The sequence below is a fragment of the Nelumbo nucifera genome, chromosome 7, assembly GCF_055504915.1.
Source record: "Nelumbo nucifera cultivar China Antique chromosome 7, China Antique-T2T, whole genome shotgun sequence".
NCBI lineage: Eukaryota > Viridiplantae > Streptophyta > Magnoliopsida > Proteales > Nelumbonaceae > Nelumbo > Nelumbo nucifera.
In genome coordinates, this window is record NC_142655.1 from 19993805 (window position 1) to 20017500 (window position 23696).

At 39.1% G+C, this 23696-nt stretch overlaps 1 protein-coding gene and 4 non-coding genes across 6 annotated transcripts in view; all 5 read right to left on the reverse strand.

Annotated features, from left to right (window-relative positions):
- LOC104588291 (mediator of RNA polymerase II transcription subunit 15a-like) overlaps positions 1 to 19215 on the reverse strand; it is a 159107-nt gene extending 139892 nt beyond the window's left edge. The window contains exons 1-4 of one of the 2 annotated variants that reach the window (XM_088892198.1): positions 19013 to 19215; positions 18647 to 18762; positions 6296 to 6410; positions 5688 to 5811 (exon numbers count right to left, since the gene is read on the reverse strand). In XM_088892198.1, coding sequence (XP_088748324.1) covers positions 5688 to 5811; positions 6296 to 6410; positions 18647 to 18753 — 346 coding nt within the window. In that variant the 5' untranslated portion in view covers positions 18754 to 18762; positions 19013 to 19215. Of the gene's footprint in view, positions 1 to 5687; positions 5812 to 6295; positions 6411 to 18646; positions 18763 to 18902 lie in introns of both variants that reach the window. The other variant, XM_088892197.1, reaches the window with a different exon arrangement.
- Positions 19216 to 19519: 304 nt separating this feature from the next.
- On the reverse strand, positions 19520 to 19592 carry TRNAF-GAA (transfer RNA phenylalanine (anticodon GAA)). Its single transcript has one exon. It is a non-coding gene; the product is annotated as a tRNA-Phe (tRNA).
- A 152-nt stretch (positions 19593 to 19744) lies between these two features.
- TRNAV-AAC (transfer RNA valine (anticodon AAC)) lies at positions 19745 to 19818 on the reverse strand. The gene has a single exon. It is a non-coding gene; the product is annotated as a tRNA-Val (tRNA).
- Positions 19819 to 22335: 2517 nt separating this feature from the next.
- On the reverse strand, positions 22336 to 22408 carry TRNAF-GAA (transfer RNA phenylalanine (anticodon GAA)). The gene has a single exon. It is a non-coding gene; the product is annotated as a tRNA-Phe (tRNA).
- An 18-nt stretch (positions 22409 to 22426) lies between these two features.
- On the reverse strand, positions 22427 to 22500 carry TRNAV-AAC (transfer RNA valine (anticodon AAC)). Its single transcript has one exon. It is a non-coding gene; the product is annotated as a tRNA-Val (tRNA).
- Between the last annotated feature and the right edge of the window lie 1196 nt (positions 22501 to 23696).

The window sequence follows — 23696 nt, forward strand, 5'->3', positions numbered from 1 at the left end:
GTAGTCAATCCCATATGTCTGTGTGTAGCCTTTTGCAACAAGTCTGGCCTTGTACCTCTCAATAGTCCCATCAGCCCTGTATTTAATGGTAAAAACCCACTTGCACCCAATTGGATCCTTCCCTTCAGGCAAATCCACCACCTCCCAAGTACCATTTTTGTGTAGAGCATCCATTTCAGACTTCATGGCATCTCTCCATTCTGGAATCCCAAGAGCTTCTGATACAGACCTAGGAATGGGGTTAGAAGCAACTGAAGAGAGGTAGGCAAAGTATGAAGGAGAAAGTAGGTCATAAGAAAGGTGTTTGGAAATGCAGTGTGCAGTGCACTTCCGCTTTCCATTCCTAACAGCAATGGGGACATCAAGATTTGGGAAGGATGATTCCAAGGGGGCTAAAGCAGTACCTGTTATCTCATCTGTGATTGGGAATGTATGAGCCTCATCTGTGATTGGGAATGTATGAGCCTCATCTGTTGTAAGGGAAACTACTTGCTCATTCCTAGATCTCTGCCTTTGATACACTTTGGGATTATGGGTAGGACGAGGAGGTAAAGAAATAGAGGCACTAGGACAAGAGGAATGAAGTGGTTGATCCTCCTTTGATTGATACAGGCTTGTCAAGAGACTCAACTGGGGCAGGAAGAGGAAAAGCAAAAACTTGTGACAGACTCTCCCCCTATTGACAATGTCCTTCCTGAGAGGAACCATAAAAAGGAGAAAGTTCATCAAAGGTAACATCCATAGAGACATGTCGGGTGCCAGTCTTTGGATCAAAACAACAATAACCCTTTTGTGTGGGGGAGTAACCAAGGAAGATGCATTTGTGGGCTTTTGGTTCAAACTTATGTCTCTGCACACTTGGAATGTGAACATAACAGGTACAGCCAAACACACGAAGAGGAATTGGGAAGAGATCCTTGTCTGGATGAAGAAGACTGAAGGGGGATTTAAACCCTAAAACCCTAGATGGCATACGGTTTATGAGATAGGTAGCAGTAAGTATAGCATCACCCCAAAATCTTGTGGGAACATGTGAGGCAAACAAAAGGCTCCTTGCAACTTCAACAATATGTCTATTTTTCCTCTCAGCAACTCCATTTTGTTCAGGGGTTCTAACACAGGAGCTTTGGTGAATAACCCCCATTCAGAGAGATACAAGAATAAAGTCTTCTCAAAATACTCTTTTGCATTGTCAGATCTAAAAACCTTAATTCTGGTATCAAATTGAGTTAAAACAAGCTCATGAAATTGCCTCACAAGTCTTGGGACTTCATCCCAGGATTTCATTAACTATACTCAAGTGAATCTAGAAAAGTCATCAATAAACAGGATAAAATATCTGTAGCCCCCCATAGAGGATAAGTGGTAAGGCCCCCACACATCAAAGTGCACAATATGAAAAGGAAAAGAAGATCTTTTATTGCTCACAGGGTAATTGTTTCTACAATGCTTTGACAACTGACATGACTCACAATTGAGACTGGACACACTGACTCCCCTAAACAGTTTGGGAAGTAAATGACTTAAAGCAGAAAAAGGTAAATGACCCAACCGACAATGACTCAACATAATTTGACTGACAGACTCTGAAGAAGTAGAACCAAAAGCAACATTCTTGGGATGATCAAAGCATTGGCCAGGGGTATTGAGCAAGTATATTCCATTCGCTTCATGGCCACTCTCAATCACCTTCCGAGACTTCAGGTCCTAAAACACACAGTGAGAAGGGAAAAAGGTTACACAACAATTCAATGACTTGGTCAAGCTACTTACAAATAATAAGTTGGTATTTAATTTAGGTACATGAAGAGTGGAAGATAAGAGTAAGGAGTCTGTAGGCTTGACAGTTCCCTTACCAGAAATAGGGGCAAGAGAACCATCAACTAAGGTGATTTTGTCATGACCAGGAAGCAAATCATATGAAACAAACAAAGTGGAAAGGTTGGTCATGTGATCAGAAGCACCTGAGTCAATGATCCAAGGGGTCTTGGGATTACCTGAGGTGGATGCATGGTTAGCAGAAGCCCTTGTACCTGAGTGAGCAAATGCGGTGGTGGTTGGACTTCCAGAAGGGTTGGATGATGAAGTTACACCTTCAAGCTGGTTGATCATCTTTCCAAACTTCTCATATTCAGCTTTCATGGCTGCCAACTGTGCACTGGCATACTCAACCTCTGTATCTGTACTTGTAGCTGCATGTACACTTCCTGTCTTTCTACTATCATTCTTCTTCTGGAATCGGATAGGGACAAGACTGGGATGCAATTTCCAGCACTTGTCCTTGGTGTGTTTCGGCTTCTTGCAATATTCACACACCACCTCCTTCTTTCCTGTGCCACTGGGAGCTCCAGTAACCCCTTTGGGTTTAATTCCCATATTTGCAAAATGATCATTGATACTGACTCCTTGAACCTACACTTGCCTCTTACTCTCTTCACTGTTGATCAAAGCATATGCTTGAGACAATGAAACATCTTCCTTGGACAAAATGTTTTGCTTTGTGATGTCATATTCAGAATTCATCCCTATCAAGAACTCAAAGACCTTGTTCCTTTCAACTAATTTCCTGTATGTTTCAGCATCATTAGGGGTATCCCATGTCACAACCTCTATCAAATCAATCTCTTGCCATAGAGATTTCAGGGTTGAGAAGTATGTTGCAAGTGACTTCTCCCCCTACCTTAGATTCTTCACATCACTTCTCAGTTTGTAGGCTCTGGCAACATTCAACTTCTGGGAGTAAGTTTCTGCAACACTATCCCAGATTTCCTTAGCCGAGTTCATCCAAAGATAATGCTGACTAATCTGTGGCTGCATTGAATTCACAAGCCACCTAATCACTGTGTAGTTTTCTTGCATCCATCTCTCATAAGATGGATCATCCTCTGGAGGAGCTTTCTTGCTCCCAGGAATAAAACCCCATTTTCCTTTGCTACAAATATGGATTTTCACTGATTGTGACCAAGCCAAGTAGTTGGTCCCATCAAGTTTAACTGTAGTTACAGCCAACATAGAATCGGCTGGGATTCCCAAAGTCTGTCCATATTCAGCAGCATTCTTGTTTTCAAGGTTTGAGAAATTCATCATGCAAAGGCTCCAATTAAGATTTTAATAAGTTTTCCAAAGTACTGGGGTTCTTGATGAGCTTAGTTTGAGCTGAATAGGCAACAACAACCAGCTCACAGAATCAGTTCAATCTTGATAACTGTGACAGTCCAGCTCGGTGGTAGCTCTTTCTATACTGTTTCAACCTTCAAGGGACAACCAGCAAACCCCCAATCACAAAGTATTTCAGGTCCCCAACAACCGTTGTCCCAAAGAGAAGGAAAAAAAGTCCACAGTCCTTAAGAGACCTTTTGTCAAATACTCAGTGTGTAGTAGTTAACAGCCTAATGTTAACTAGAAGAAACCACTTCAATAGTGTTCTGTATAGGTCCAAGAAGAGGTTGGGCTGAAAATGAGACTAGTACCATTTAGTCCAAATCAGTTTCAGCAGCTTGGCAGTCCAATAACAGTCGAACTGCTCTTCCAAAATAACCCAGAAATTTCTGAGTTGAATCAGTCCAGCAACAGTAGGGCAGCATGGAGGAGGGGTTTGAATGCTTTAACAGTCCTCCCAAGCAACAAAAATAACCCAGCAAAAAACTGAGAAAACTTACAGTAAGAGAATCTCTGATTTGAACTTCAAACCAGGCCGAACACCTTGCTCTATGAGATAACTTCGAAATCCTTTTCTCTGATTTCAAATCAGGCCGAACACCTTGCTCTCTAATTCTTCCTGGTCACCGAACCCTTCTCCAAGTGTGTAGAGACTTGGGCACCCTCCAATGACCTCCAAGAACCAGGCGAATGACTGTAAACTTTCAGCCCTAGAACCTCCTCATGCAGTTGGCTAAACTAGAACCACATGAGGGTCACGCCAAGCAATGGCCCGCTCTGATACCAAGTTGAAAAACAGTCCTCTTGATGTATGGAACTGCTTGAGATTAGATGCAAACCAGAAAATAAACAAACAAGAGATGATTAAGAGGAAGAAGAGAGAGAGAGTTGGTGACAATGAGAGTTAGAGAGTGAGAGGTTCGAACTAAACCTCCCTCTAACACTCTAAACATTTTATTAAGTTAATCTTTGAAATATTACAAAGAGGCCCTTGAGTGGGCAAGAAATTACAAAAAACATAACATTACAGAGTATGGGCCTAGAATAAGGCCCATTACAGAGGGAAACATAACATAACATGAAATGACAATCTATGGGCCATTCGGCCCATCTCCTCTACAGCATCATAAGAGGATGGGGAGAGTAGGAATCTCAGAACAACATAGAAGTGGATATCAGGAGAAAGAATGTTTAATAATGTTCACTTCATAGGAATTTTTCTTTATAATCTTGTTGTGCTAATGGAAAGACCAATCAAGAGTTCTTTTGGTGCATCTTTCTTGTGGGTGTACAATGCCTTTTGTAATGTTGATGTGGGTTTATCTTTTTTAAGCTCATTTGATATATTCACATAGTAATGTAATACCGTTTTATTTTCTCAAAAAATTGTTTGTTAACATTTTTTTAAAACTATAAAGAACATATTCTTTTAGATAAGTGTATCATTTATCAAGTGATAAAAATATTTCTTCAAAATGAATGCATCATTTTAAGATATCTTCTTCCTGCACTTAGACTAAATTTTCAAGATTTAAAAACAACTATTCACTAATTAAATTATAATATAATACACAAAAATACAGGTTGTTGATATTTTAGGTTGCAAATTAATTGTTATCCATTTGGACTATTATCTGATAGCATTTGAGTGGTAACCTCTATTAAGGAGTCATATAACCTTTCTGACTTCCTCCATATAAGGAACTTCTCTGAAAAAGAAAGAAAGAAAGAAGAGCTGATTGAGGTCATAACAGTTAGGGTGATGCAATGGCTGAAAACTTTGGATTTGTTTGCTGATGTATCTACAGGTATGATGCTGAACAATTGGAAGGAAGTGCCATCTTCTGTGCCGGCTCAGACATTGGTGTGTCCTTTGTGGTCACTTCCAGCCCCAGGGTTTATGATGTAAAACTTTGATGGGAGTAGTGAAGGAAGGCAAAGGAGCTCAACATCCAAAAGTTGATTATTGAAGGAGACTCACAGCTAGTGCTAAATTGGTTAAGGAAAGGTAATTGTTTTTGGATCTATGCTCATGAGAGGAGGGTAGTTAAGTGGTTAATGAGAGAAGTGGAAATTCAGGTTCATTGGGTGAAGAGAACTGCAAATGACTTTGCTGATGCGGTTCAGTATAAGATCAATCATGAAATTTCAGATTTCAAAATTACCAGGAAATTGGTTCCAGGGTGGGTCAGAAAATTTTTTTAAAAAAATTAAGCCAGCCACTATATCTGGTTTGGCCATGTCTAATCAGATTTCTAACCCTTTCAAAAAAGATGGCACTTCATACTTTGTAAATATCTTCAAAAATAATATCTCTCTCTTAGACTTCTCTTATTTCATTCTTCTCTTCTTCTTCTTTCTTTTTTAATTTTTTATTACATATACAAAATTAAAAGCAAGAATATACAAGTCCATCATGCTTGACAATAGCGAACTACAATCCATAAAATGCAAAATGAAAGAAACAAAGATTTTAAACAAAATTATACCCATTGCATCAGGTGAAATGCCTTTGGATCATTGATTACCTAAATCTTGGGGATTTGGATTGCTAGCAGCAGAGTTTGATGGTACAAAGTTATTTGTATCAGTATTCTGAGGTTTTGTCCATATCATCGACAAGTTTGCATATATTCTCTTCTCATAATCATCCTGGAAGTAGAAATTAAGAACAATCATCTCCCTGAAAACTGAAAGCTTCAAAATGAATGCCTAAATAATTAAGCCACTCTGCAATAATAAAGAAGGGAGATCAGGGATTAACTGGTGCTGTCTTTCATAATATTAAAAGTGTAAAATGGATCATATGGTGTAGATGGGAGACTAGGGTAAAGACAAAAGTGGACTATAGAACAACTATATGTGCACTTTGCATAAATGAAGTTAATGGAGTCCAAATCATAAACCAAAGGATGACAAATAGTTCATATTTTATATTTTCTTCCTGGTAAATTGTTTGGTGCAAATTATTTATTAATGAAAAAAAATTCATTATTATGATGTAAAATCATGTCAAATGTTCTGCTTGAGTAATTTAAGAGCAGCAGAGTTGTGAAAACAAATATATAGATTATATATATATATATATACAGATATAGATAGGCTCATAGACAAGACATTTGAGAAATGGATATACCTTGCTTTCAGCTGTAGTATAAATCTTCTGCTCAAGTCTCTCAGCAATCTCCTTAAAATTAGCATAAGGAGGGGCAGAAATTGAATGAATACCTTTTGTGTTCAAATGATCCATTCTATGCATTCCAAACAAACAAATGAACAAAAAACTTTAGTAAGTTGTTTCCTATGTGTTAAGAAAAAGCTCCAACTGGTAAATAGATCTTAATATATAAATAAACTTGGAAAATCTTATTGAATGCTGCAAGCCCCAATAAGATGTCTAAAGAAACTGATGATGTCTACAGAAACTGATGGAATTAAAATCAAATACACATATCAAACGGATACTGATAAATCTTGAATTAAAAAAAAATGTAGAATATTATTACTTTTAATACTACATTATTCTCCATGATAATCAACAGTTATTCTAACATAGTAACATATCTTTGAAATAGTGCCATCATACTCAACTATCAATGACCCAAGATAGCTCAACTTGTTCCTAATCTTGTCTGCCAAAGTTGAGCCTAAGATTAACTTTGCGGTTAAAAAACCAATATGGACAAACTTATAATATGTCTCAATAAGATGTCTACAGAAACTGATGGAATTAAAATCAAATACACATATCAAACGGATACTGATAAATCTTGAATTAAAAAATGTAGAATATTATTACTTTTAATACTATATTATTCTTCATGATAATCAACAGTTATTCTAGCATAGTAACATATCTTCGAAATAGTGCCATCATACTCGACTATCAATGACCCAAGATAGCTCAACTTGTTCCTAATCTTGTCTGCCAAAGTTGAGCCTAAGATTAACTTTGCCGTTAAAAAACCAATATGGACAAACTTATAGCTAGAATCAACTTGCTAGTGTGGTTGTCAAGGCATATAGGAGATCCCAAAATTATCCAGAAGTGTGTTTCAGTGTCTAGGGACGCAGCACAGGGACATCCCCTCTATTAAAAGAACTCATTAAGAGTGAATATTTGGTAAGGGACATTTACAGGGGACATCTCTCTAGGTAACCCAGATTGTTTAACTTGAAACACGTTGGATTAAACCTCAAGGATAAAGGCATAAAGCCTTGCACCCAATTCACCTCCCTCTTTGGTCAAATAACCTGGGTAACACTCTCCCCCTAATTAAATCCTTCTCTAATTCCACTCATTCTCTTTTAAGAAAGAAAGGAACAAAAATCAGCACCTAGGGGCATAATTTGCCCCTTGTTTATTTCTTTTAAAAATAAAGGAAGTAAATAATAATGCCTTTTTCTTGAATTTTCTCCTCCTCCCCCTCCAAAGAAAACACAAAGGTTCCCATTTTTTTCCCTAATAACACCCTTTCTCTTATGCACACACTGGTATCTCTTTCTATAGTTCTTTAGAAACAATCTTTATTGAAACCCATTCAGTGTTTGCTCGTGAAACTCTTTTTACTGTACTTATGATTTAGCTTTAGATGTCTAAATTTGAGACTTTTTAAACTAACAAGACAACGAAGTATTGTTTGGATATATTAAACTTATGTAAGTCCTTGTTCTATATTGTGAATTATTCCATTTCTCATTTAACTCTATTAACTATTATAAGCTTTTAGTAAAATTTTAGCATGTTGGTAGAATTAATCATAAATTGTTAAAGTTTAAATATCAAAGATAATAAGAAAGAACAATTTAGACCATGGAAATACCAATTAAACAACTCAGGTGAAATTCCCAGTCAACCTAAGAAAAAAAACAAAAAAAACAACATCAAAGTTTAGTGTTGATGCAGGACCAGATAACTTTTACTTTATGAAAGAGTGCTCAGAACAGTATTTTTTGTACACGTTTTTCTAATAAAATTGCACAGCTTCTTGGGTCCAACTATGCCACTGGAAAGGAATGGTACCTAAAAAACTTATGACCAATCAACCGGTATCATAAAAATAGTAACACATGAGCTGTTAGACCTCAAAATTCACCAAGGAGGGTACTGATTGGTCAAATTTCCTCCAGTATCATACCTTTACGGCACCATAGATATTGCCAAATTTCTTATTATAATGACAGGATTCTTACGGTCTGCTATTCTTATTTACTTATGGTGGGTTTTTTTGGGCAAAAATAAACATCAATTCATTGAAGAGATATGTAGAGAACAGTAATGTGGTCCCCACTGTGTTCGTTGGTTTATGATTATAGTTAGTTTCAGTTAGCAGCTAATTCAGTGGGTAGTTTTATTAGTTCTTTTTATTTCTTTTGCCATGTAAGCAGTAAGGGTAATTCAGCCCTTTCACCTTTTATTTGAGTATTAATATAAATTGTAGAGTGGGGCGACAAGATGGTCAACACTCTCTTTTCTGAATTCCTCTCTTCGAGTTCTCCTTCACTTCTTCTCTTCATCTTCTTCTTTCCTTCTCAATCTTTTCTTTGTTTATTTCACATTGTACCTAGGACAGATTGCAGTCCCATTCGACTACTTGGTATCAGAGCCAACCTAGGAGTTCTTATGCTAGTCTAATCAGGCTGACTACGTGAGAACTTCCTAGGGTTGGAAGTTTCAGCAGAGATATGATCATTGACTGGTTCTTGGAGGTTGCTGGCAGTGTGCAATTGATGCCCAAAGGTTTGTAGGGCCTTGGTGAGTGTTCAGCAATCAGGAAAAATCAGAAGAAGGGAAGAAATCTCAGTTTTAGGGTTCAGACCAAGGTTTGAAGGTGGCAGTTAGACCTTTCTGAGTAAGTTGAAATCTTTTCTTGAGATCGAACCTTAAAAGACATTCCTTTTATCAATCTGGGAGGTTCGGTTGGAAGATCTTTAGTTCTCTCCTGAGATTTTAGGGTTTCTTTCTTGACCTACGATCAGTTCTAGGATTAAAACCCTAAAGTTTATGCTTGTTGCCAATTCTAGGGCAATAATTAGACCAGTTTCAGCATTCAAGAGTGAGTTTTCTGCTTTCTGGAAAACTAACAAATCTGATTCATCTTTTTTGGGTGGTGGTTGAACCTTCTAGGTAAGTTGTCATGCAAACTCTGGGTGTAATTTCACCTATTTCAGTTCTAAAAAGGGGTTTTTTGACCTATAACTTGAGAAGGGCTGGCAACAATGGAGTTTAAAAATCAAGGGGAAGGTTCTTTGGGGGCTGGTGGTTCTGGTAGCATGCCTGAGAACAATTTTCAGATTACCACTGTCAAGTTTGACGGATCAAATTACTTGGAGTGGGCCCAATCAACCATGATGGCCATTGGGGGTAGAGGGAAACTGAATTATTTGTTGGGGGATGTGAAGGAACCAACTAAGGAGGACCCAATCTATGCCAAATGGATTCAAGAGAACTTTTTTTTTTTGATAAATGAGAACTATTTGGTTATGACATGATTGTGCAACTCCATGTAGCCACACATCATCCGAAACAACTTTTGGCCAAAACAACTAAGGAAAATTGGGACATTATGAAAGAGGCCTACTCCCAACCCCTTAATATTGCTAGGGCTTATGAGCTGAGATGTGAAGTTAATAATCTTAAGCAAGGAGAGAAACCAGTCTCAGTTTACTTCTCAACCTTGAAATCCTTATGGCTCAACCCTGAAATCCTTATGGCATGAAATTGACCACCTAGAAACAATTGAGTGGGAAAATCAAAAGGATGCACAGACTTACAGAAAGCAAGTAGAAACTAATAGGGTGTTTGAATTCCTAGCCGGTCTGAATTCTGAATATGATATTGTGAGACAACAACTTCTCACAAGAAAAAGTGTGACCTTATCACAAGCCTACTCCTTAGTGCATAGTGAAGAGAGTAGGAGAAAGGTTATGTTGCAACATCAGCCTTTTGAATCAGCCTTGGCAGCAGTTAAACCAAAGTTTGGGGGTGATAAGGAGAGGGATATGAAGAAGGAAGATAAGAGGGACCTAGTATGTGAACATTGCAAGAAACCTAAACATGCTAAAAGACACTTGTTGGAAATTACATCCACATCTAGTTCCAGCAAAACTCAGAAACAAAAAGGGAAATGCCAATGTGGTTGTTACTACTGATTGTGCAACCCCATTAGGCACAAGAGCCACATCCCTAGACACCTTAGCTGCTGACCGGGCTGCTCTGGCTCAGTTGGAGAGTGAAGTTGGTAATTCAACACCATTATCTCAGCCGTCAGTCACAACATCTACTCCTCCCACTACAGTTTTTGCTCATTCAGGTACACAGACCTCAACTTATCATGCTTCAGCCCCAAGTAACACTGAACCCTATTGGGTGATAGGTTCAAGTGCATCTGATCATATGACTGGTTTGTCCTCACTATTTACTACCTATCACTTATCCTCTGGCAGAGACAAAGTGTCTATTGCTAATGACTCTCTTGTTTCCATTTCTGGCAAGGGAGACATCAAGTTCTCTAATGTCATTTCTTTGTCTTCAGTTTTACATGTTCCTAAACTTAGTACTAATTTGCTTTCAGTTAGTAGCATTACTAAAATCTAAAATTGTTCAATAACCTTTTTCCTTGATCGATGTGTTTTTCAGGATTTGGAGACAAGGAAGGTGATTGGAATTGGCCGTGAGACGAATGGAATCTATCTACTTGGAGGGAGCTCACATGGGGAAGATAGTGAAGTTAGCAGGTCTTTTGTTTCTCAGTCTGTTGGTCAGGTTATGCTTTGGCATAATCGATTGGGTCATTTATCTTTTAGGTCTTTGAAAAGTTTGTTTCCTAGTCTGTTTGAGTATGTCCAGATGTCCAATTTGAAATGTGAAATTTGTGAACTTGCAAAGCATTGTAGAACAACCTATTCATTGAGTAATAAAAAAAGTAGTATTCTTTTTGAAATTGTGCATACCGATGTTTGGGGACCTTATCACATCACTACTATGGGGGGTACAGATATTTATTGTTGTTTGTTAATGACTATACCCGCTTTTCTTGGGTTTACCTTATGCGTTCTCGAGATGAGGTTCCTACCTTAACCCGGATCTTTCATTAGATGATTTTTGTGAGTTGAAATGTTGTAGCCGAAGTAGTAGAAGAGAGGAGGAGACCAAGAGGTTCTGAGAATGTCGAACTGCTTAACCCAGTCGACAGTACTATCATTTATATTAGATTATAGTACAATGTTACAGGAAATGTCTAGAATGCCCCTGACTAGTGATGGGACACCTAGACTACTTAAAACACCAAATAAACTTAGGCCCATTAACACAGGCCCAGTACATAACAACTTAAACACAAATACAGGTTAATAAGAACACTTATCAACCGAACCATCAATACATAAAACCCTTCAACCTAACACTCCCCCTCAAAATAAGCATGGATGTCAATCATGTTTAGCTTGCCAAGAAGGTCCACGAATTTTGCTGCAGCCAACCCTTTAGTTAGTACATCTGCAATTTGCATCTCAGATGGAGTATAAGGAATGCAGAGTTCTCCCGAGACTATTCTCTCTCTAACAAAATGTCGGTCGATCTCAATATGATTTGTCCTGTCATGTTGCACAGGGTTATTTGCAATGTTGATGGCAGCCTTGTTGTCACAATACAGTCTGAGAGGGCCCTCAGCTTTAATGCCAAGCTCATTAAGAAGAGCCCTGAGCCATAGGAGTTCAGCAACCCCGTGAGCCATAGCTCGATATTCAGCTTCGGCACTTGATCTAGCAACTACATTCTGCTTCTTACTGCGCCATGTGAAAGCTAAACTACTGTAGCCGAAGTAGTAGAAAAGAGAAGAAGAAGAAGAAGAGATGCTGGAATGTCTACTTGCCTTACCCAGTCGACAGTACTATTATTTATATTAAAGTATAGTACAATGTTACATGAAATGACAGGGATGCCCCTGATTAGTGATGGGACACCCAGACAACTTAAAACACTAAACAAACTTAGGCCCATTAACACATGCCCAGTATGTGTGTTGGAATTACCTTGGATTGCAGAGACAGATTGATCCGAGTCCAACTGGTTACTGTCATGAGTTTGATAACCCTTTTTCCTTCTATTGTAGGTGATTCGTATCTCTTTCTGTTCCCTACTGTAGCCTTCAGAAATATCTGCAGTATCAGAAGAGGTAACCGGTACAGTGGGAGCCTCACTAGGTTGACCCGAGATGCCACAACTAGGAGTAGAAGAAGAGGATGGAAGGCCCGAGGCAGATAGGAGAACAAAAAAAAGGAGAATGAGAATCCTCTTCCATCCCACTAGTCTCCCCCTGAAGAAGATTCTGAGAAGATTGAAAATTGGGTTGAGACTCAAAAAAGACCACATCTCTGGTGACATACTTTCTCTTGGAGACAGGATCATAACACTTGTAACCCTTTTGTGTAGGAGAATACCACAAAAATATTCCTTTCGTAGCCCGAAGATCCAACTTGGTTTTCTTTGGATCCTTCACATGTATAAAACATATACAACCAAAGACCCGTGGAGGAAGAGGAAAGTCTGGAAGAGTAGGACACAGAATAGAGAAAGGGGTTTTCATACCCAACACCTTAGATGGCATCCGATTTATCAAATATGATGCAATAAGTACAGCTTGAGACCAGTATTGCTTGGGAACCTTGTGCTGGAATAGTAAGGCTCAAGCTGTCTCCAATAGATGTATATTCTTGCACTCAACAACCCCATTCTGCTGAGGGGTATTAGCACAGGATGATTGATGTAACATGCCAGCATCTTCCATGAATAAGTTCAAGGATTTTTCAAAATATTCAGCAGCATTATCTAACTGGAATTGCTTAATCCTCTTATCAAATTGTGTTTCAATCATTTTGCAAAATGCCATAGTTATCCGTGGCACTTCATCTCTTCCTTTTAACAGGTAGATCCATGTGCATCAAGAATAGTGGTCAATAAAACTGATAAAGTAACGAAAGCCATCAATAGAAACAATAGGTGAAGGGCCCCAAACGCTAGAATGAACCAAATCAAAAGGAGCTCGAATTTCATTACTGGAAATTCGATAAACAGTTCTACATTGTTTTGACATTTGACATACTTCACAGACTAAACTCTGACTTGAAATGCCCTTAAACAATTCAGGAAACAACATTTCTAATGAAGAGAAAGGTAAATGACCTAGCCTAACATGCCACAGATGCAACCTAGCTATTGACTCCACACTCTCCGGACTACTAGCAGTAGATGCTTGTAAGGCTGAACCGATGTCTGCATCAAAATAGTAGAGGCCTCCATACTCATGACTGCTCCCAATCGTTCTCCTCGTCAATCTGTCCTGAAAGACACAATGAGTAGGAAAAAAGGTTATACTACAATTCAAATTTTTGGTAAGTTTTGAAACAGACAAAAGATTTGAGGTGAGACTGGGAACATGTAGAGCTGATTTAAGAGAGAGGTCCTTGCTTAGGTCAACCACCCCTTTCCAGAGATGGTGGAGAAAGACCTATCAGCAACTCTCATCTTATCCTGACCAGACAACAATTGATATGAAGAATAAGGACATATGTGTCATGTGGTCAATTGCACCGGAATCAATAACCCAAGAAGTAGAGTCAATAGAACTAATTGCACTAAAGGCAGAGACAATACCTGACTGGCAAGAGAGGTGGAAGCAAAATAATTATTCCTTAGACGGGCTAAAGCCCGGCTAAGGACCTCTACCTCACTAGCAGTGAAGCCCAAGGCACCGGCTCCAGAGGAATCAGCAACTTGCCCCATGGGAGAAGAAGCAATGGTTGGTATACTCTGTGAGTTGTCACCATTGTTACTAGTGACAAGGTTCCCACTTGCCGCATGACCCTTTTGTTGCTTCTTGTCCTTTCTCAATGCAGCTGGCTTCAGGTGAGGATACAGGACCCAACACTTTTCTTTTACATGTCTCTCACCCCCACAATGAGTGCACTTAAGATGCTTCTTGTCTGGATGTTTGTTTCCCTTAGTGGAAATCAGGGCTGAATGTTCACCAAATTGTTCAACTGGTTGAATCTGAGAGTCAACTTGCATCTCCTTTCTCCTGACTTCTTCATTCCTTACCAGATAATAAACATGATGTAACTCGGGCAGTTCATCTCTTCCTAGAATTTGTGACCTTATGCCCTCATACACTGGGTCCAGGCCAACCAAGAACGTAAAGGTTTTGCTCTCTTCAATATTCTTATCATGTCTCTCCTTGTCCCTGGCATTTTCCCAGTCCAAAATCAAGTGATGGTCAAGTTCTTCCCAAAGTCCTTCCAGGGTTGCAAAATATGTTGCAATTGTCACATCCCCTTGCCTTAAGGCAGCAATGTCTTGATTCAATCTGTAAATTCTAGCATTATTTTTCTTCTGCCCATAGGTTTTAGACACTTTTTCCCAAATCTTGGCTGTTGTGGGAAAGTGTTGAACAGTGAGATCACGGGAAGTAATAAAAAGCATTGCAGAAATGGACCACTCCCTGAAGTTGTATTTATCCAGCAGCACACTTGTAATCTGCAAGCTGTGCAGATTCGGTATTTCCAGATTTGAAGACCTCCCACCAGGTCTGATATCCCTAGAAGAGACCTCTCCGGATATTGAAGACATCTTGGCTGCAGACTCTGTGTAGAGAACACTGTTTCAGACTAGCTGAAGTGTTCACAGTGCTGAAAAAGACTAGTTGCAGTATTGAAGAAGGTTCTGACAGCTCGCAACACTAGTTCAGACTTGCCGAGACTGTCACAGTTCTGAAGTAGTTCAGTTACAGCATCAAATAAGGTGTTCTGTGAGCTGGTAACCGACCTGAAGCTGAGAGCTCTCCACCACTGCACTATGCAGACTTCTCTTGGGCTTCAATTACTGCAACTGTAGAGAGTGTTCTCCTGCAGCCGAATACTAGGACTGCTGAAATCAGTCCTCAATTTAGGTCTGTCCTATACAGACCTCTCTTAGCAGCCGAATGGCTACCCACTACTAGAAACAGTCTAGTAGGACATCAACTTCTGGGTCTTACTTCCCTTGTGCCCTACAACCAAGGGAAACCCCAGGTTCGAACCTTGTATTGTTCTCCTACAACCCTAGGGTTTCACCGCAGCAACCAAGATAAAAAAAAAAGAAAGAAAGACAGCAAGAGAGAGGAGATGGCGTCGGCTGTAACCAGGAACTTGCTTAATGCTCTGATACCATGTGAGCTGAAATGTTGTAGCCGAAGTAGTAGAAGAGAGGAGGAGACCAAGAGGTGCTGAGAATGTCGAACTGCTTAACCCAGTCGACAGTACTATCATTTATATTAGATTACAGTACAATGTTACAGGATATGTCTGGAATGCCCCTGATTAGTGATGGGACACCCAAACTACTTAAAACACCAAATAAACTTAGGCCCATTAAAACAGGCCCAATACATAACAACTTAAACACAAATACGGGCTAATAAGAACACTTATCAGCCGAACCATCAATACATAAAACCCTTCAACCTAACAATTTTAACCCAGTTTGGGGTCAAAATCAAAATTTTTAGATCCGATAATGCGAAAGAGTACTTTGAAAAAACATTATCCTTATATTTCCTTGACCATGGGATTATCCATCATAGTACCTATCCTTATACACCTCAGCAGAATGGGGTTGCTGAGAGGAAGAATAGACACATATTGGAGGTGGCTAGAAGCATTATGTTTAACTCCAATGTGCCTATATGTTTATGGGGAGATGCCATTCATACAGTTGTATATCTCATCAACCGAATTCCTTCATGGGTTCTTGATATGAAAGTTCCATTCACTCTTTTATATCCTGATAAAGAGTTGTTCACCATTCTCGTTAAAATCTTTGGTTGTACTTGCTTTGTTCATACTCTTGGTCCTCGTCGTTCCAAATTTGATCCTAAAGCCTCAAAATGCATTTTCCTTGGTTATGCACAAACTCAAAAGGAATACCACTACTATGAACCTACTTCTGAGAAGAGGTTTGTCTCTATGGATGTCACTTTCTTTGAGGATGTACCTTATTATCCTAGGGTTTCTTCTCAGGGGGAGAGTAGTGAGATAGGGGTTCATTCATCAGAAGTTCCATTACCTGTCCCAATCACTGAAGAGGAGTGTAGTGGGGAGGGTTGTTAGAGCTGCCAGTGTAAGTAAGGAGTGGTTGGGCTGGTGAGTGGTCTCCTTGAAAGACAAAGGAAGACCGGGAGTAGAGAATCAACCAAGAGGTTTAGGGCAAAAGGGAGTGAGGTGACAACTGAGTGGGGAGTCTAATGATAGGGTTAACTGAGAGTTGAATGAATGCCTTTCGTCATGAGGGGGATCCCTATTTAAAGGGGAGGATCCCGAGATCCTGAATGGAAGGAGCCAAAAGCCTTTGTTTTCCACTAGGAAAGAGAATATTAGATTCGCTGTCAGCCATTAAGGAGCATTGCTAGGGTTTTGCCACGTGTTCTTATGGGATCTCTCGAAGATTAACTTTCCTTTCTCCTAGAGATCCTTATAACTCACGTGTACTACCACCTTTCGCATCTCACTTAACTGAAATGGCATTAGCGATGTCATCGCCTAACGAGTAGCCTTTTAGTAAACCTACATGGCCCCTGGTCATGCATGTGACTAAAAGTTTCACGTGCAACCAATATCCGGTCCTGGCTTCAGTGGACCGTGGCTCCATAACGGCCCAGGGTTTATCGTGGGGCCAGGTACACGTGGACCCCTTTGTGGGTTCAATTTGTATTTGCTTTGTGCTTGCACTGGGAATGGGTTCATCGCAAACATGCGATATGCCGTAGGTTCATCACAGACCTGCGATGGGTTGCAGGTTTATCGCAGGGAAAGATCGGTTATGGATTGATCGCAAGCGTCCGTGTGGTACAAATTCAGTATCTATTGTGCTCTAAGGGGCTGAGTGAGCCCTATGTATCTACAGCCGGGATTTGAGAGTTTATCATAGACGATGGAAGCAGGTTGATTTCGGTCATCAGCAGTCCAGGCCAGCCCCAATTCCTTCTGCAAATCCAAATCCAGGTACCACAATTCCTTTATCTTCCATTACAGATGAGATGCCTTCCATTGTTGAGCCTTCACCCCCTTTTGTTAAGCCTTCACCTCCATTGGATGACCTTGACCTTCCCATTGCAGTCCATAAAGGAAAACACCGTTGTACCTCATCTATAGCTCATTGTATTTCCCAGTTCTTGTCTTAAAGTGAAGCATCACTTTCCATAGACGTTAGCAAGGAAAAGATTAATATTTGCTGATTTTTAAAGCATGGTTTTAGTAAACAAGGGGAATTTTTTTATTACACCCCCTCCTTTGGATCAGTTGGACAATATGGACAGAGCATGGTTCATTGTATTCTCTATCTTGGCCAAGGCCAATAGTACTTAAAACTTCTGAGCATATCTATTTTGGAGGGCTTCAAAAATGTGTTTTTTTCTTGTACAGTTGATCTTCAATTTCAATATGGCCACCTACACTTGCATATTTGTATACCTTGTTTCCTCCTATTGCCGTTAATAACTCCTATAGAAAAATGTAAGCAATAAATAAGAGAGTGAATTTCCTAGGAGTTTAGATGCAATAAGAGTTAGTTGAGTTGAATTGAATAGGCTGTCCTAGAATTCTAAAACCATGTACTAGCCCCCAAAGTAATCTCTCAATCATGCTAAGCTCAAATGAATGAAGCCTTGACAATTATTCAGGTCAGCACATGATCTTTGTTTTCTCCATTTCATACTATGAAGAGTCTTGTGAGCCATCAATTCTTCCTCCATCATTTCAGCCTCCTTCTAGCTCCTTGAGTACCCTTAATTTACATAGACCACTCCTCACTAATGCGGTCAATTGCACTTCAATCATCAGTCATCTTAAACCTTAAATTTATGTAGAGCAAGTCAAAGTCAATATGTCAATCATCATGCACCATAAACCTCATGGCTTCCATATGGCTATGAAGAAAATGCATGTCCCTTTTTTAGTAACTCAACTAAGCCTTGTTTCAACTATATAGGGTTGGCTACATGAATCCTGTTCTGCCATTCCACTCTGTTCAGTGCCATATCCATTGTAAAATTATGGGCCCCCAAAGAGAAAAATGGCTCCATTGGTAAACAATTTCCCCTGACCATTTCCCAAGCATAGACAAAACTGGCTAGAAGGATTTCAAAAGAAAGTGGGGAATATCGACACAACACTGGGACATTGTATGTCCTTCAACAACAAAAGAAAATCAACCAAATATAATTCAAACTGAGATCATTTCACTAATACATGAGCTTCCATTATTTTTAAATTAAAAGAAAACCTTATATGAAACACAGAGGGTTTCCGTAATCAGTCCAGTGTAATATACACTGACAAAAAAAAGATGATTATGATGATAACCATGAAGACACAGAAACAACACAATCAGTAAGAAACTGGAAAACTGTTCATCTGTTGCATGCAGTATACAAATCAAAAGAAACATGGAACTTACATTGAATTTATTACACTTTGTCGAAAATTGGGTTTTATTTCCCTTCGCCAATCATCACCATCCATGTTGGTTTCTCCTTGGGCAGGCACGTTATTGTTGTTATCCATGTTGCAATTCTGCTCAGAAATCAAAACCACGACCCTTCATGTCAAAATCCATCCAATACCATAAAAACACGATACACAATAAATTTGAAAGAATCAAAAGTAAAGAACAATACATGATCGTAAAACAAAACAAAACAAAAAAACCCTACATTTCAATGAAAATAATAGATTGAACAGGAGAAACTGGAATTCTGGAGTAACTGCAATGGAATCTATTATTTAATTACATTGTTTTTATTAATTAATTTATTTAATTTACTTTGATAGCGAGCTCTTCGTCTTTCCAAATTTGCGAGCTTGTTGTCTCCAGAATTGGGTGGGGGCATGAAGAGCAGAAGAGGGGGGAGGGAGGTAGGATGGTAGTTACGCCTGTAAGGCTGTAACTTGGAAACCTTCCTTTTCGTGAAGACTTTATATGTTTTGGAGAAACGCTAGGTGGGACCGGTAGTACCGTAATACTGTAGTCCGTAAGTCATGGTATGCAGAAAACACCGAAAGGGTTTCGTTTCTGACAACTAACATGTCCTAAAATCTGATGAATGTGATGCTGTTGATCTTTGATTGCTGGCCGCCATGCATGGAATTCTTGATGGACCCACAACCTTGAGGTGAGTTTAGGAATTTGGTTGGTAGAGCATGCAAAACAAACTGGGAAGTTTCTAGGAAACAAGTGGGACCCATAGAAATATTCTAGATGAATGGTTCTAAATATTATTTATAATATATGATGGTTTCTGAACGAGCGGACTAGGGAATAAGAATAGAATGCGGTCAGCGTGGATCGAACGCGCGACCTTCAGATATTCAGTCTGACGCTCTCCCAACTGAGCTATCCCCGCAACATTTGAAACTATGGCGTCGTCGAACTTGAAATGATGAGATTGGATTTCGAGAGAGCTGGCAATTAAAAAAGAATTTAGAAAATAGGATGCGGTGAGGCGACCTTCAGATCTTCAGTCTGACGCTCTCCCAACTGAGTTATCCCCGCGAGTGGCGTCGCCCGGACTCGAACCGGAGACCTTCAGTGTGTTAGACTGACGTGATAACCAACTACACCACGACACCGTTGCGTTTTTTAATGAGACTTTTATTTAAAACTGTATCATTCACCCACCACTAATGAGGGCAAGAGCAAAAGACTTAAAACCTCCCTTCACATTTCTCTTCGATACTAAAACCTCCCCTCGATTTGGATTAAGAATTTAAGATCTCCAATGCCAAAGTTATATCTAATGTGATCATCAAAAGGTCTCTTTTACCTCCCCCTTTAAGGGATTGGCCATTCCCTCCCCCTTTCTTGGGATTGATTTCCCATTCCATCTTGTTCAAATTTTGATTTCGATAAACCAAACCGGGAATAGACCATTCCAATTACAAGTCAAGGGATTTTGATTATGTTTCGAATTTCAATTTAGACTGCAAAGCAAACAAACCCTCTGAATATTATTAATAAATTAAACTACAAAATATCAAAATAAAGAATTGAAAATTGGCAAATTTCTTAAACTACCCCTAAGGTTTAGGAAATTGACTAACTATTCCCCTACTGTTTCAATATTGTCTTAAAGTACCCTTAATGTTTCTGACAATTGACTAAGTCTTCCTTACCATTAGTGTTCGTTAACGGAAGAATTAAAAAGACTATTTTACCCATCATTCTAGTGGTGGACAGCGGGAGGTGGCTGAGCAGTTGGTGGCTGTAAAATGACCCATATCCCCGATTTTGCAGTTGATGGTTGAGCAGGTGGTGGACAGCGGTGGACGACGATTTTGTAGTGGTGGGATACGGAATACCCAGGCTCCGAAGGCGGTGGAAAGCGGCAGCCGACGATTTTGCAGCGGTGGGATACGGGATACCCAGGCTCCAAAGGCAGTAGCAATTGGTGGATGAGCAGGTGGTGGACAACAGCAGTTGACAGTTTTGCAGCAATGAGATACGGGATACCCAGGCTCCGGAGGCGGCAACAATTGGTGTGAGTAGAAGGTGAATTTTGGACGGTTATGTTGCTGCCAACACGTTGATTCGGTGGAGATTGGTGAGTTGACATTCCTACAGACACGTGCATCTTCATCTTCAGAGTTCATATACACATTGTGCTGGTGAGTGTTGACTGCTATCCATCGGCACTCCAGAGTCTAGATGCCGGACATATCTGATACGGGTCCAACAATTTTTCTATTTTTTTACAATTTTCTATGTTTTTATGTAATTTTTTTGGATTTTTTTTGTATTTTTTGCACATGTATGAGTATGATTAGATACATTCTAATTTATTTTTATTTTTATTTTTTTTATTTGTTTAGTGCTTTTCTGTATTTTTTAGAATGTTTTTATACTTTTTTGTATTTTCTATTTGCTATGTATTTTGTTATTTTTTGTATTTATATAGTTTTGTTTTTCTGTATTTTTTTGTGTTTTTTTCTGTATTTTATTTTTATATTTGTTTGGTAAGAGTATTTTATTTTTATATTTTCTATGTGTTTTGTACTGTATTATTTTTGTATTTAGATAGTTTTATTGTTTGTATTTTTCTGTATTTGTTTCTGTTTTTTATTTAACTTTATGCTATTTTTATTATTTATAAATATATTTTTTATTTTTTATTTATTTATGACATCATAAATAAACCGTTCGACCCGAACGGTTGAACCACTTAACCAGAAACCGGTCCCCTGACAGGTTCTGTTTCCAGTTCATTTTTAAAAACCTTGATTGGGTTATTTGTCTTCCATGACCAGATGTGGGCAATGGGCATATTGTAGCAGAGTCGGTTTCACCGGTAGGGAGAGGGATCGCTGGATAACTGTTTTTAAAAGGAATGCAATGCTTGTATCTGGAAATAGAGATACAGGCACTGCATTGGGGCATCGGAATCCAAGGGAAATTGCTCGATAACGGGACGACATCAAAATCCTAGGGCGGGTGGATTCAGTGCTAGAAACCATTCTGCCAAAGCAATTAGACAAAATCAGTGCTAGAAACCCTTGTCAGCAATGACGGCTTCCCTAAAGAATTTCTCCCATCTTCAAAAACCCGTCCACCGAATCCGGCAGGAGTATGGCATTTGATCAAAGCTTCACCCAAAAAGACCTCCGATAGTTAGACGTTGCTCGGACAGTCACCGAAGAGCCACGTTGCTCGAAGATTATCGGTCCTCTGTTTTATTGCCATCACTCCGACAACTTGTGCCTTAAACGAGGAGAAACAGGGGAGAGAGGGGTCTGTCGTTACAACGACAGTGATGAAACAGGGAGAGAGAATGAAGGGGAAGAAGGAGAGAGACAACGGAGGTGGAGGGGGCTATCGTTGCCGGTTAAAGACCGAGTTAGCTCAGTTTGTCGCTATTGAAAGAAAGAAGAGGGTAAGGGTAAAATTGAGTTTTAAAAGGATTATACATCACACGTGTATGAATTTTGACAAATATTAACAGATGAAAGTAGAGTTAGTCAATTGTTGGAAATCGTAAGAGTACCATTATACAATAGTCAAAGATATGCTTAATCAATTAGTTAAACCATAAGGATAATTTAAAAAATTTACCATAAAAAATTATAAATAAAAATAGTTTCAAAAAGTGATAATGCGGTGAGCGTGGATCGAACACGCGACCTTCAGATCTTCAGTCTGACGCTCTCCCAACTGAGCTATCCCCGCAACAATTGAATCGATCAATGGCGTCACCCGGACTCGAACCGGAGACCTTCAGTGTGTTAAACTGACGTGATAACCAACTACACCACGACACCGATGTTGTCATGGTTCCGATTTTCCGATGAGTTCGCTGCCGGCATAGGAAAATTTCAAAGATGTATCACAACATCATTAACTCGTAAGGCTGAAACGCCTGAACCATTTATCTTTCAGGTTTTATATAGTTTTTCAAATTTATATTAGACAAACTTCCCAAATTGGAGGACCTGTTTCGAAGGGTTTACATTTTTTTTATGTGCTCACAAGACATTGCACTCACATGTCAGGAACGTCTCCCCAATTCATGACAACATTCAAGGAGGGGAGACGTTCTCCATGCAAAGTTGCAACGTCTTGTGAGTAAGGTGTGGGCGGTCTTCTTGTGGGTAGCAAATCCGACTCTACTTTTATATGTAGTTGCTTTGGAGAAGCTACTAGAAGAGGCTTGCATAGAGCTATTTAAATGCTTGTATAATGATAGAGTTTGGCTCTCGTGATTACATTGCAGGCCCCCTCAGCCCCTTTCCCTTCTTATCATGACATTTTTTTTTAGAGACCCACATGGTAGATTAAATTTAGGTAAATTTTCTATTTGATTTAAGAGATTATCACAGGTTTAATTTGTAAATAATAATCCACTTTATCTAGAAGAATGGTCCATACTAGGATTTGAAAATATTTGTTCATTTTTTGTTAAAATAAAACTCTTTTGTATTGAATATTTTCTTTGAGTTAGGAAAATGATTGTTTAGAAAAACCTTCAAATCAAATTTCAATTAATTTAGTGGGTGTTTGGCATCGATGTCGTTTCTGAGAAAACAACACCACATTAGAGAAAGCAATGCTTCAAACAATACCCTCTTGCTTGGTATCGTTTTTCTAGAGAAAATGTTGTTCTAGACCGTGCCTTAGAAATCAGTGAAGTGTGGTCTGGAGCAACGCCAAATTCATCTTAGACATTGGATAATATATACCATGTTGAAAATATTACTACCAGCACTAGTACCAAACAAAACCAGTATTGTTTTCTCATAAAACAGCCAATGTGGCAGCAACGGTTCCAAGCAAAAAATAAGTACCTACAACTCTACATGCCCAACACCATTTTTTTCAGAAAATGGTGCGATGTTTCTAGCACCAATGCCAAACACCTACTTAGTCCTTCACAATGATTTTGTGCATTGATAGAATAATTTCTTTTTTTTTTCACGGGGCTACATAACCGCAGGATTTGATCACAATTTTTGCTTAT